General features: G+C 33.4%; 2 protein-coding genes across 4 annotated transcripts; both read left to right on the plus strand.

Annotated features, from left to right (window-relative positions):
- The first annotated feature begins 1,325 nt into the window (after window positions 1–1,325).
- On the plus strand, window positions 1,326–6,912 carry LOC123884503 (transaldolase). The gene is made up of 11 exons (XM_045933607.1): window positions 1,326–1,657; window positions 1,775–1,850; window positions 1,931–2,011; window positions 2,690–2,794; window positions 3,269–3,349; window positions 3,446–3,510; window positions 4,371–4,440; window positions 4,523–4,600; window positions 4,864–4,961; window positions 5,064–5,199; window positions 6,576–6,912. The coding sequence occupies exons 1-11, from the start codon at window positions 1,389–1,391 to the stop codon at window positions 6,720–6,722; spliced, it is 1,206 nt and encodes a 401-aa protein (XP_045789563.1). The 5' UTR covers window positions 1,326–1,388; the 3' UTR covers window positions 6,723–6,912.
- Window positions 6,913–7,849: 937 nt separating this feature from the next.
- LOC123884504 (mediator of RNA polymerase II transcription subunit 9-like) lies at window positions 7,850–10,044 on the plus strand. Of its 3 annotated transcripts, none has more exons than XM_045933611.1 (6): window positions 7,850–8,337; window positions 8,433–8,495; window positions 8,630–8,710; window positions 8,932–8,990; window positions 9,072–9,153; window positions 9,928–10,044. In XM_045933611.1, the coding sequence occupies exons 1-5, from the start codon at window positions 8,035–8,037 to the stop codon at window positions 9,127–9,129; spliced, it is 564 nt and encodes a 187-aa protein (XP_045789567.1). In that variant the 5' UTR covers window positions 7,850–8,034; the 3' UTR covers window positions 9,130–9,153; window positions 9,928–10,044. The 3 variants fall into 3 exon arrangements, with proteins under 3 accessions (XP_045789567.1, XP_045789566.1, XP_045789565.1); XM_045933610.1 differs by having other exon boundaries at window positions 7,862–8,337; window positions 9,491–10,044; XM_045933609.1 differs by having other exon boundaries at window positions 7,862–8,337; window positions 9,503–10,044.
- Window positions 10,045–13,472: the final 3,428 nt, after the last annotated feature.

Here is a 13,472-nt window from a genome sequence, read left to right on the forward strand (position 1 = left end):
ATCATAGTTTTACAAAAACAATGAAAAGTTGATGTTCAAATATGAAAGAAGTATTCACATTTAATATTCCAACAATATTTCAAATAGATTAACTTTGATAGAAAAAACTTAAAAGTATATACAATTGTTAGTTTATTCAATAGTGATTGACGTTGAACTTGGTAGAGAGGATTAGAGTTTGATCCCCTGCAACTGATGCTGAAAACAAAACAATTAAAAAATAAAAGTTAAAAGTTAAAAAAGAAAAGCCTTAAATGTTTATCGTTGGTAACTTGTTGAGTAGTCTTTTTATTGTTTAGGAGTTTATTAATTTGCTTGGTGCGAAGTGTTCAAGGTTCGAATTACGACTTCTGTACATATAGTGCGATATTCAAACCAACTGAGTTAAACTCATGTGATGTGACTCAATATTTTGATTTTTATTAGGAAGACCACCAATTTTGACGCATCACATATTGTTAAATTATTAAATATGTAACCAAAAAAAATTATTAAATATCTTAGGCATATTTGATTACTCTTATATTATTTATTTTAAGGAAATTATAAGGATTAAAAGAGTTATAAATAATAATCTCGCTGAGTTGTGGGGTGTGCTTGATGGTCTTAGGCTTGCGCGGGAACTCGACATCACAAAGTTGAAGGTACAAGTGGATTCTAGAGTTGTGGTCCAGATGTTAAACAGTACTAATACTGGTAGTACTGTCGGATGGAGGCTTATTTAGGAAATCCGTCAACTGTTAGCATTGGATTGGAAGATTAGAATTTGTCACACATACTGTAAAGCAAATGCATGTGCGGATGCTCTTGCCAACATGAGATGCGACCATGGACCTGAACTACGTGTTTATGAACAATGTCCGGCTAGTTTGAGTAGTTTATTGCTTATGGATGTAATGGGGGTTACTACCCCTAGAGTCATCTCTATTTAGTTTCTTCCCTTAAACTTAGGCCCCTTTTGTATAAAAAAGTAATATCGAAGCTTAGTTGATAATTATTACTCCTACTACTACGTGTATGTTTGGTTTCAATTCTGGAGCATCCAGAATTGATTCTGGACGTGTAGAATTGATTCTGACTTGTTTGGTTTCTCAAAAGTAGAATTGATTCTGCCTCCAGAATTGATTCTACTTGAAGCTAGAAATCGTAGCTTCTGATTCTAGAATTGATTTTTACACTCAAATTTTTTGTTCAACTCACTTTTTCATGAATATATCCAAACATAAAACACTTCAGCTTAAAATCAATTTTGGCCAGAATCAATTTTACGGAATCAATTATGCCAAAATCAATTCTCTCCGCCGCAGAACCAAACACACGCTACAACTTAGTCACTTACCAGTCATACTCATTGATACCAGCTCTGTAGTTTGTGAGAGTTAGCAGAAATGGCATTGACCTTGCAAACTCCGCTTTATGCAACTATCTCTTCTTCTTCTTCTTCTGCTGCATCATCATCATCATCATCAACAACAAGATCCTCCTCCTTCTCTTTCCTCCGTTCCACACCGCCACCAACTCTTATCTTCAACTTCAACAACAATTCCTTCCCTCGAATTCGCGCTTCCTCCACCGACACCGTTATAACTGAATTAGATGCTGTTTCCTCCTTCAGCGAGATCGTTCCAGATACCGTTATTTTCGATGATTTCCAAAAGTAACAACAACAACAACATTGCTCTTTCTTACTTACTTACTTAATTCTTTGCACGGAATTTGAATTAATGAATGAATGCTTGATTGATTTTGATCTGTGAACTCACTCTTCACACAGATTTCCTCCAACTGCTGCTACTGTCAGTTCATCGCTTATTTTGGGGATTTGTGGTCTTCCGGATACTATTTTTAGGGTCAGTTCTTCAAAATTCAACATGTGCATTTTCTTATGATTTTGAGCAAATTGTTTAATAATTTTTAATTCTTGTTGTAGAATGCTGTGGAAATGGCTTTGGCTGATTCTGAATGTTATGGATTTGAAGATAATGCAAGATTATCTTGTTTCGCCGCCAAGGTATTCCTTTTTCCAATCATATTATGGTTCTTTCTTTACTTGGTAAATGAGTTAGAATGTTAGATTGACAAAATCATCAGAATTAAAAAAATCCTTATTATATTAAATTAATATTAAATTTGTTGACAATTGATCCTATTAAAAAAAAAAATTAGTTTACCGTTCAGTCGAGAAAATATCGAACCTAGGACCTATAGCGTACTACCCAAACCCCTCACCACTAGACCAAACCTAGTGGCTTAATTAGTTTATGTTTTCATTCATACTAAAAAGATGTAAAATAATTAGAGATATGTCGGCAAAGAAATAATCAATTAGATTACAAATTTGAATGCAGTCCTAAAAATTCGGACAGAAAAATTTATAGACGGTCATATATTTAGGGACATAGATATTTATCCCTAATTTTCGTTTAATCATTATTTTTTGGTAATAACTAACTAAGGACAAAACTTAGGTACATTTCCTTATGTGTTTTTTGTGCTATTCTTTAGTGAGAATATGCTATTGTTAGTTTTAACAAACTTTAAGAAAATTATGGATTTGAAGAAATTCTGAGTAGTTATGAATACTGTATTTTTGGTGAAGAACAATATGAAAGCAATTAAAGAAATGCACCTAAGTTTTTGCCCGTTAACTAATTACAATTTATGTTTTGTGGATTTGATGTTGAAATAGGCTTTAGTGAATATTGGTAGTGACATGACAAAGCTTGTCCCTGGCCGTGTTTCAACAGAAGTGGATGCGCGCCTTGCTTATGACACACCTGGCATTATCAGGAAGGTACTTGGTCTGTTTCATGATACTCATCATGTTAAAACTATATTGCTATTCATCTTGAACATGCGATTATAAATTATAATGTTGAGGTCTTTTCGAGGTTCAATGTATTCTTTCTCAGAGTTGTCAAATCAAAATTCTTCTAATGTTTCAGATTTACAAAGTTCTTATAAAGTTGTCTACTCCAGCCATGAGTAAGTGCTATGGTACCTAGTATGCTCTTGTTACCTACATATTTAGAGAAAGGGAGTGCTTGCATAAATTCTAAAGTGTGTGTACACAATTTGATGTTCTTGACTGCTAACAAGTTTCACAGTTTTTGAACCCTCAGTGCACCACGTTTTCCCCCCCTTCTTGACAGCATGTAGTTGTTAATCTGTTTAGTAACACGCTTAACAGTTTGTAATCCTCAATGCTTAACAAAATACACGTCTTGTGCCTTGGTGGAATTTGATGTTACTGTTATAAATTTTACAGGTGCATGACCTGTTGAAGTTGTACAATGATAGTAATGTTCCTCATGACCGTCTGCTATTTAAAATTCCTGCAACTTGGCAAGTGAGTAATCCGTAACAGTAGAATGGTAGTGCCAGACAAGTTCAAAACTTTGGTGCTTTACTTAGTGTGCTCATGACTTGTTTGTTTTTTATTTAGGGAATAGAGGCTGCAAGATTGCTGGAATCCGAGGGCATACAGACACATTTGACTTTCGTTTACAGGTTGTTTTGCTGAATATTTGAAAGAAAACTCGAGGTTTATACTTTTTACAGGAAAGGATGTCATATTTGTTGCGTAATTACTAAATATCTAGGGTGCACATTGCTTAAAGGCTTTGGTCCATCATTGTTTGCATAAAATTTTCTCTCAGGAAGATCCTCTTACATACATTATTTCTAAATGCCAGGAATTATATGATGAGAAGTTTGACCCCAAGTTCACTGTCATTTTTTTAAAACCCAAATGGGTGACCATCTTGATTCTATTGCAATGATAACCTTCAATCAGATGCCTTTATTGAATTATTCTATTGCAATTATAATTCTTAACTAGTTTGTAATTGGTTGATGCTGTAGATATTAGATTGGGAAATTGAAATTAAACTCAAATCCTAATCTTCAAATGAAAAGCAATCCCTGACATGATGCCCTCTAATTGGGAACTTTATGAATGTTTTGTTATGTTTTTTGCATTAAATGAAAATAGATTTACGGTCTTTGATAAAAATCATGTATTTGGGTATTCACAACTATTGTGAAAATTTTACCAATCCGTTTATAAAATTCAAACATCTAGTGAAATGTTGTATTCCCATTTGATCTAAGCAATTTGTATTTATTGAGGAAATGAGTCCTCTTGTGTTAAAATTTGACATGACCTTATCATAATGAAAACCTTGTTCATCTCTGTTTCTTCATGGACATTAATAGATGAGATCCTATCAAAGCTTGTGTGAGTATTTAGGAAGAGAGAGATAGATACAAAATTTCTTGTGATAAGGTCATATGAAATTTTACCTTCAGAGAATCAAACCCCATTTTATCCATCCCTAATCATTTTATGGACTGGTTTTATTCTTCAGCTTTGCCCAAGCTGCTGCTGCTGCTCAAGCTGGTGCTTCTGTTATTCAAATTTTTGTCGGTCGCGTCAGGGTAATTTCTATATATGTTTGATTTATGTGCGTCAGATAACACATATTAGGGAATCTTATTTAAACTTTGTGTCATTTTTCAGGACTGGGCACGTAATCATTCTGACGACAAAGAGATAGAATCTGCTAAACTAAACGGAGAGGATCCCGGGTTGGCATTGGTATGTTGTTCAATGCGGCTCTTCAATTCATGCTCTTACTCTGTGATTAGATTTTAGATTTACTTTTCTGAAAATGATCTGATAAAGCTCTTGGTGAAAACATAGAAATAGAGAATTTTTGTGGTCTAGTTTAAGTGAGCAATGTTGGTGTGACTTGTGGGGTCTACCTTGGTTCAGACAAGAATCAAAGCTTAGGCTAGAAATTTATGTCAATTTACTAACAAAGCTTATGCCTGAAATGATTACTATCATTATTATTTTAGGTCACAAAGGCTTACAATTATATTCACAAATATGGACACAAGTCAAAATTGATGGCAGCAGCAGTTCGCAACAAGCAGGACCTATTTAGTCTTCTGGGGTAACCAAAGACTTTCCTACAATCATATTAAACTTAATTCCTTATTTAAGTTTTATTTATACAATACCATATTAATTTTTGGTTTATATTGCTCTTGTCAAGGGTTGACTACATCATAGCTCCATTGAAGGTGTTGCAGTCTCTCAAAGAATCTGTTGCTTCTCCCGATGAGAAATACTCTTTTGTTAGAAGGCTATCACCTCAGTCTGCAGGCCGCTACGTGTTTAGTGATGAAGAGGTATGGTTTCAGTTTCAGCATCTAATATCATTTGTTGCTCCATTACTAGTTAATATAGTAGGAATTTCTTATTTGAACCTGTAAAATTGTGTTGTATCGTTATATCTCCAAGCCATAGTTGCACAACGTAATGACATTCTTCTTGGCTCTTTCCAAGTTATAATGGAAAATCAAGAACCAATTAGGTGAAGAACAACTTCAAAGTGCATTTTGCATGTTGTGCTGTTACTTCCATAGTTTATATATTATGGACAAGGACTATGTTAGATTTCGAGACAGACATTAGCAAACATAAACCTTGATTTCCAATGAGCTTTTTGTTTTATTTATATTCATTCAAGGCAGGGGCGTCTCTGAGTTTTAGGAGACTCTGTGCAAAATTTAAAAGTGGCCCCTTAATAAAAAAAATATAATTTTTTTTAATATATTTAAATTGTATATAATATAAAAAAAAATCATTTTTATTCTTGTAATCATATAAATTATCAATATTAAACCAATTGCATTAAATCAAATAGAACAAGAAATATAAAATAATTATCTTTGTATATAACGTCAAAAAAGAACATCTTAATCTAAGATTAAATTTTATGCAAAGATTAAAATGGACTAGAACTATATTTCCGAGTATAGATAACTAATCTATTGATACTCATATGATATTTTATGAACATTAATAATATATAACTATTATTTTAGGACCTAAAATTTAACCTATTAATATACATCTGATATTTTATGAGTAAAAATAATATATAAATAATATTATAGGACCTCAAAATTTTGAGTTGAGGCCCTCAAAATTATGAGGCCCGATGCCGTCGCACTTCCCGCACATGTGTGCAGGCCGGCTCTGATTCAAGGCACAAGGATGACATGTTAACAAAGCAATACCGATGTTTCCGAGTTCCCCACCCCAACCCAGAGTTAAAATATACAGTTACAATTACAGGAAATTCTGTTTTCTGGCCAGTAACTTTTTGTCTGGTAAACACTTTGATATCAATCAATCACCTTGGAATTACTCTTGAATTTATTTTATCAAGAACTATAGCAGGGTAACTGATGCTGACCTTTTTTTAGTAACAATGTACTTTATACCTCCCTGTCAAGAAGCTATGCAAACCAAAAATTCAAAATTAGTCAACCGTAACTATCTCATGAATTTTTCTTAAATTGAGATTTCTATCTTGTATTGTACCGTTGACAATGTAATATAACATGTTAGCAACTTAGCATTGCTTGCCATGATGAGTAGTTATGCCAATCTCATGCTTGTTCCCTTTTTGTTGTTGACCTTAATCTTCAGTTAGAGAACTCTTTACTTGAATATCATTCCTGTTGTTAAATTATAGTATTGCTTTACTTATATTCAGCTTATTAAATGGGACCAAATGAGCCTTGCAAATGCCATGGGGCCAGCAGCAGTGCAGCTTCTAACTTCTGGGCTAGATGGTTATGCTGATCAAGCAAAGCGGGTGGAAGACTTATTTGGGAAAATTTGGCCACCACCAAATGTATAATTTGACCTCTTTATGTTGCTCGATAAATGTTTAGCTAGATGGAATAAACAGAACATACAGCAGATGAAGGGAATCTTCTGTTTGTTTTTTCATTTCTCCCTTGCACTGTTAAACATTTTCACTTTCCATCCATGTAAAGCACCCGGCTCCTTAAAAGCATATTTGATTATATTTACCCTCATTATATTTAGCTAGAAATGTGTACTAGTTTGTGCAGAAGCAGAGATTTCGTGTCCATGCACGATAGGGGTGGCAATGGCCATGTGATCACGGCACTAGGACTTTATACAGTGCAATGGAGGCTTTGGGCTGGCGTGACTATAGGCTGTTTGTATGGCGATGGCATGCACACAGTGATCACGGCTGGTGGACAAGGACGTGCTGATTTGAGACAGAAGAGCAAGCTATCTCTACTTTCATATTCTTTTGGCATTATATGCTCTCACCTCCTCCATTGCACGCATCATGGTGACAGGTCCAGTAATTTTAAGTAGGGGGCAATGGAAATAGATTTTTTTTTCAACTTTTCAATCCCAACCATAAATTCCAAGACCCCTCCCCTCTTTATATTTCAACGCGAAGATGTTTTACATTATTTTCTCTATTTTCTCTTCTTTTTTCTTTTTTTAAACATGAGAGGATTCTAATCAAGGGGACAACTGGACAACACATCAACATGGTATTAAGTTTTGAGTGTGATTAGTGAAAAATTTCAGCCAAAAAATTTTGAGGGTGGATTAATATTTGCGGTTGTACGTGAAGGATAATTTGATTTACCAAAAAAAGTTGATTTAGTAAAAAAAAAAAGTTTATATAAACCATATTTTATTTATATAAAAAAAAACCACCCTAATAATACTTCTTATGACCTTAATTATAAATGTCACTTTTTAGATATACTCCATTGGTAACACTTTATAAGCAAAAATATATTTTTTTAGGTTCATTGTATATTTAATATATCTGATCCATAATATAAACCATATATATAAAATATCTAATGAACCTAAAATTTATATTTTTGCTTATAAAATATTACGGAGAAAGTATTAAATAACTAATGTATTTCGTTCACTTTTTAGATTATATATATTAATTATTCAATCAAAGAATTGAAAAAGTGATATTTGATTATAATTAAGGCCAGAGCGGCGCAATACATTTGGTATATCGCGCCACAGCCCACTCTCTGGTAACCGACCCCTCACTGTTTGTGTTGAATTGAATCCCAAACAAGTGTCAATCTCACCGCCGTGCCTCACTCTCTGATCTGATCGCGGTGACAATTCTAAGAGGAAGGAACCAAAGAGCAATGGATCATTACTCTTCTCCCGGAGGAACCTGGACAATGATCCCAACCCCCAATTCCAATTCCCAAATCCAATCTCAATCCAATCAGGACCTTTATCTTCAACAACAACAACAATTTCTTCATCAACAATCTTTTCAGCAACCACAAACACCCAATTCTCAATTTCAACAACAGCAACTTTATCAACAACAACAACAGCAGCAGCAGCAGCAGCTTATTCTACAACAGCAACAACAACAACCCCAACAACAGCAGCAGCAGAATCTTCACCAATCACTCGCTTCTCACTTCCATCTCTTAAATGTATGTAAATCCTCTTCAAAACCCTAATTTTCATTTCACTCTTCTTTTTTTTTTTATGATTTTAATTAAGGGAAAATTGGTTGTCGTGGAATTAGTTGGTGGAAAATTTGGCTGAGCTTGTTGAACATGGAAACCCGGATCAGCAATCAGATACATTGGTATGAGTTTTTCACTATTTTGTTTTATCCCATTTGTGTTTGTTTTTTCTTTGGGGTCGAAATTTTGTTGTAGGGTTATTTATTTGAATACATTACTCAGTTATGTTATTTTTGTTTGATTTTGTTGGTTAAAGATTGCTGAATTGAGCAACCATTTTGATAAGTGTCAGCAGCTGTTAAACTCAATCTCTGCTTCTATTAGCACCAAGGCCATGGTATTATTTTCACTTCTCTTACTTTAACCTTTCTTTCATATATATGCCTGTGTGTGATAAAAAATAATTACCAATGTTACTATAAAGAAGAATGTTTCGTCTGCTGTCAGATTTCTCAATATTGTGACTGCTCGGAACATTGAAAAAGTTAAGCCTTCTGCTAGTAGTTTGAAGGTGGAGTTCTTGGCCTAACTTTAGGGTTTTTGTGTTGTTTAATGCAGACCGTTGAGGGACAGAAGAAGAAGCTAGAGGAAAGCGAGCAATTGCTAAATCAGCGAAGGTCTGTATTAATTGCATTAGATTATATATCTCTGTTTGGTTAAGTTCATAGATTCTAATTACATGTTTTCTTCTACTTTAGAGATTTGATAGCCAATTACTCAAAATCTGTAGAGGAGCTTGTCGGGTCTGAGCCATAAGAGTCTGTCATTCTTTTCAGACAGGTAATACCTTAAATGAGATTTTATTTGTTAATAGACTGCATCTTGTATGTTTTACTGGAAGTGGGTTACCTGTTTTTCACCTTAAAGTTGAGATGAAATGAAATATTAATAATTCTTCAATTAAAAAATGCTTAGTATCTAATTAATACTTAAAAGAGACACGCATCAGTTATTTTTCATTATCTGCATGTATTAAAGGATGAATCGGAGTTCCTTCAGAGGAATTTTAGTGTTCTTTATGGCCTTCTTTTTCTCCCTAACCCAATTGGCAATTATGCTTTATTCATCCAATTTTGAGACATACATGTTAACTGTATTTGCACATAATTTGGGTTAGATAAATCAACAGGAAATCTTGTATCAGAGACTTAGCTAGAGATGAGCTTAATCAATAAAGGATTGCACATCCAGAGTCCAGAGACATCCAGAGTCCACATTAAATCCGAATTGTACATCTGCGTTTTGGTTGGAGATGAGATCATGATTTCCAAATATTTTAAGCAATTAAACAATTCATGATTGATCTTTAAATCCCCTTAAACTGGTTTCGTGTATCCACTAATGAGCTATTGGATACAATAGAAGTGGAACAAAGTTCTTAAGTTTTGTATAATAGTCCTTTTTATTAAAATTTCAAACCACAAAATATGTGGAGCTCGCCGCCATAAAATGAGTGTACTATATAATTTTTTTTTTCTTTTACTTTCATTGAGTTTTGCTGTGTAAGTTGAACTTGCACCTTTTTCTGACCTAGTTTTTGATCATACGTTGCAGATCTTGCTGAGGAAATATAGACTTTAAACTTCTCAGTTCTTAGAGAATCTCTTTGGATTTTTTTATTTTTATTTTTCTGTTACCTTTGACATTTATTAACATTTGGCAGTACATATTTAGCTAATTACTTATATGTTTCGGCTCTTAGATGTTCTGGAGTCTTGAGTAGCAAGGAATTAGGGAAGAATGAAATTTGGTAATTTAAAGATGTAATGTAACTGTTTATATGTTTCCACATTTTGTTTTATTTTAATGGAAATGTTAAACTTGCTAATTTTGGTTTCGCCGAGTGGTTTTTCAAGGAAGAACATATGTCCACATATGTACATTTACTTAGCAAGTGGTAGATATATTATAATTGGCCAAATATTGTGTCTACAAAATTTAGCTCTGACTATCACAATGTGTAATTGTTGTTGGATATTCAAATATTGTTCAAATCGAGATCAAATTTGAATACTCTTAAATGTGTGAAATTGAAAATTATACTTCTAGATAAAAAAGAAATAGTGTTATAAAATTTAATTAAACAAATGGTAAAACACAAACAATAAGTCTATGAATCACATCCCAAGAAATACTGCACGTAAACATTCGAGGTACTCACACAGAAGCCATTTTAAACAGCTACCCTTTCCTTGTCACTCCATTCAAATATAAAACAATAATAACACATATATAAAACAATAACATACAAAATTAACTAATATGTCTTCTTCTATGTTGAGGTGTTATATTTATACAAGAGATTAGAGATATATAGATAGGATAGAAGAATAAGACTTAATTATTAAACAAATAAAAATTACTGAGAAAACAATATAAATTAGAAATGAGTATTATTGTGAACTTTGAATGACTTATATTTTTTAAGATTATGAGCGAGTCCTTGAATAGAAGCAGTCGCTCAAATTGTAGAAACAAACCTAGTCTAAGGTTACTAAAGCCCTCACTCGCTTAACGAAGGTCTAGTTAAGGAATTCATACGAATTACATCGACTGCTGCAACTTGGGAACAAGCTGCTTTTGTTCTGATTATTCCAACACTCACTTAACAAAAGTGAGATTATATATGTAAAAAATTTCCATACAAAAAAATTTGTTCCAAGTTTCACTCACTTAAAAAAATTATTGAGCCGACCCTGTATAGAAGGCATGCCCAACTCGGTATTTTATAAAAAAAAATTAAAACAGCCAATCTTCTTAAAAATATCTAATTATGTGCCAAACACTTTTTTTTTTGTTTTTGTATTCCTATGAATAATTTTAGAACATATATATATATATATATATATATATATATATATATATAGGGGGCTGCTAACTTAGACCCAGTTGGGTCTAAGTTAGCAAGGTGCACCTTTTCAGTTGGACAAAAATACCCATTTTTTTAATTTTTGAAAGAATAGAGCAACAGGGGCATTTCTGTAATTTACCCAACAGTACACGCGCCCCCACCTTCTTTTCCCACCCCCAGGACACGTGGCAGCGTGTTATTGGACAAAATCCAAGCGCGTGCATCACACGCGCCGACAGACGCGCGTGGTTGCAGCCCTAACGCGGAGAGAGAAACTTTTTAAAAAAGAAAGGCCACGTGTCAGCATATGATTGACTGCGTTAATTTTTTTCCATTTAATACTTTAAACTCAATTATTTCGTCGTAAATTAATTTTTTATTTTTTATACCAAAATTCATAATTTTTTTTTCTCTACAAATAGAGACTTGGTTCGTTTGATTTGGACACAGAAAAAAAAACCCAATTTTTCACTACCTAAATCTCATTTTTCACTACCTTACATCAACTCACTTAAACCATTCTACTAGGAAAATGGTTTCAGAGTACAAATCTCTGAAACCATTCTACATGCTAAATGGTTTCAGAAGCAAATAACTAATAATCAACTTACTGAAACCATTCTACCAGCAAAATGGTTTCAGATTACAACTCTCTGAAACCATTGTACCAGATAAATGGTTTCAGAAGCAAACACAATTAATAAATTACTCACTGAAACCATTCTACCAGTAAAATGGTTTCAGAATACAACTATGTGCAACCATTCTACAAGCTAAATGGTTTCAGAAGCAAATAACTAATAATCAACTTACTGAAACCATTCTACCAGCAAAATGGTTTCAGATTACAACTCTCTGAAACCATTGTACCAGATAAATGGTTTCAGAAGCAAACACAATTAATAAATTACTCATTGAAACCATTCTACCAGTAAAATGGTTTCAGAATACAACTATGTGCAACCATTCTACCAGTAAAATGGTTTCAGAAGCAAACATTAGTTTTTAATTACCGTTTTATCTCATTTAATTAACTAAAAATAGTTTCAGGTCTCCAAAAATTTCATAAAATATACTGGTTGAGTGGTGCGTGTTAAATTACAACACACAAGTAACGTATTTAGTAGACAAAAAATGAGATTAAGGTAGTGAAAAATTGTGTTTTTTTTTCGGTGTCCAAATCAAACGAACCAAGTCTCTATTTGTAGACAAAAAAAAATTATGAATTTTGGTATAAAAATAAAAAAATAAAAAATTAATTTACAACGAAATAATTGAGTTCAAAGTATTAAATGAACAAAAATCACACCCAGCCAACCATTGTGTGACACGTGTCCTACTTTTAAAAAGCAAATGTTTCTCTCTCCAGGTTGTAATCCAGTGTGTCGCAGGCGCTGGAATCTGATGGATCAGGATGATCTGGGCTGTCTGATTGATCAGACAGTCTTGATGAGATCAGATCTTGGCTGTCTGATGGAAATCAACGGTCTGTAACCATGGTCCTTCGGTACGCGAGCGACACTGGATCCGCGTCTATTAATGGTTTCCGAAGGTGGTGCGCGTGTATATGGTTGGTAAAATTACAGAAATGCCCCTGTTGCTCTATTCTTTCAAAAATTAAAAGAATGGGTATTTTGGTCCAATTGAAAAGGTGCACCTTGCTAACTTAGACCTAACTAGGGTCTAAGTTAGAAAACCCCATATATATATATATATATATATATATATATATATATATATAAGTATGTAGCAAAGTTTATTTAGAATAAGACGAAAGTGCTACAGTGCCGTCGCAGCGGTATATATTTATGAAAAACTTAAAGATGGAGAGAGTTTAAAGGAAAGTGGTTTTATTTCTCTGAAATATTAAAAGAGTTTATTTTACAAAGTTGGTTACAAAACGAAAAGTGGTGTCTAAGTTGAGAAACAAATTCCCTTTTTATAGGGAAATATGGAACACTATTTGTTCCGGTAAAAGGTGCTTCTTACCTAAAGCAACCAGTAAATAAAAATGACAAAATTAATAATACAAGCATACGACAAAAGTTAATAATGCCGGGTACACTGAGGGCCCCATCGACACACTTATTAACTTTGAAAAAAAAGAAAATTACAACATAAAACAAACAACTTTTTTAAAGTGGTGTAATTTTGCCGGCAACATCATTTGCTTCCTTGAAATGAATTTTTCTTAACGGGAGAAAATTAACCACGTGTCCTCTTCCCTTGAGCCACGCCTTCTATGAGA

Source organism: Trifolium pratense, linkage group LG5 (genome assembly GCF_020283565.1).
Source record: "Trifolium pratense cultivar HEN17-A07 linkage group LG5, ARS_RC_1.1, whole genome shotgun sequence".
NCBI classification, from domain to species: Eukaryota; Viridiplantae; Streptophyta; class Magnoliopsida; order Fabales; family Fabaceae; genus Trifolium; species Trifolium pratense.

Excerpts from the sequence above, each read along its gene's own strand:
- LOC123884503 (XM_045933607.1), top strand. The coding sequence starts at position 1,389 with ATGGCATTGACCTTGCAAACTCCGCTTTATGCAACTATCTCTTCTTCT. Across the intron at positions 1,851-1,930 it reads TTCCGGATACTATTTTTAGG|AATGCTGTGGAAATGGCTTT; the intron begins GTCAGTTCTTCA and ends TTCTTGTTGTAG. Across the intron at positions 2,795-3,268 it reads CACCTGGCATTATCAGGAAG|GTGCATGACCTGTTGAAGTT; the intron begins GTACTTGGTCTG and ends TAAATTTTACAG.
- LOC123884504 (XM_045933611.1), top strand. The coding sequence starts at position 8,035 with ATGGATCATTACTCTTCTCCCGGAGGAACCTGGACAATGATCCCAACC. Across the intron at positions 8,711-8,931 it reads CTATTAGCACCAAGGCCATG|ACCGTTGAGGGACAGAAGAA; the intron begins GTATTATTTTCA and ends TGTTTAATGCAG. Across the intron at positions 8,991-9,071 it reads CAATTGCTAAATCAGCGAAG|AGATTTGATAGCCAATTACT; the intron begins GTCTGTATTAAT and ends CTTCTACTTTAG.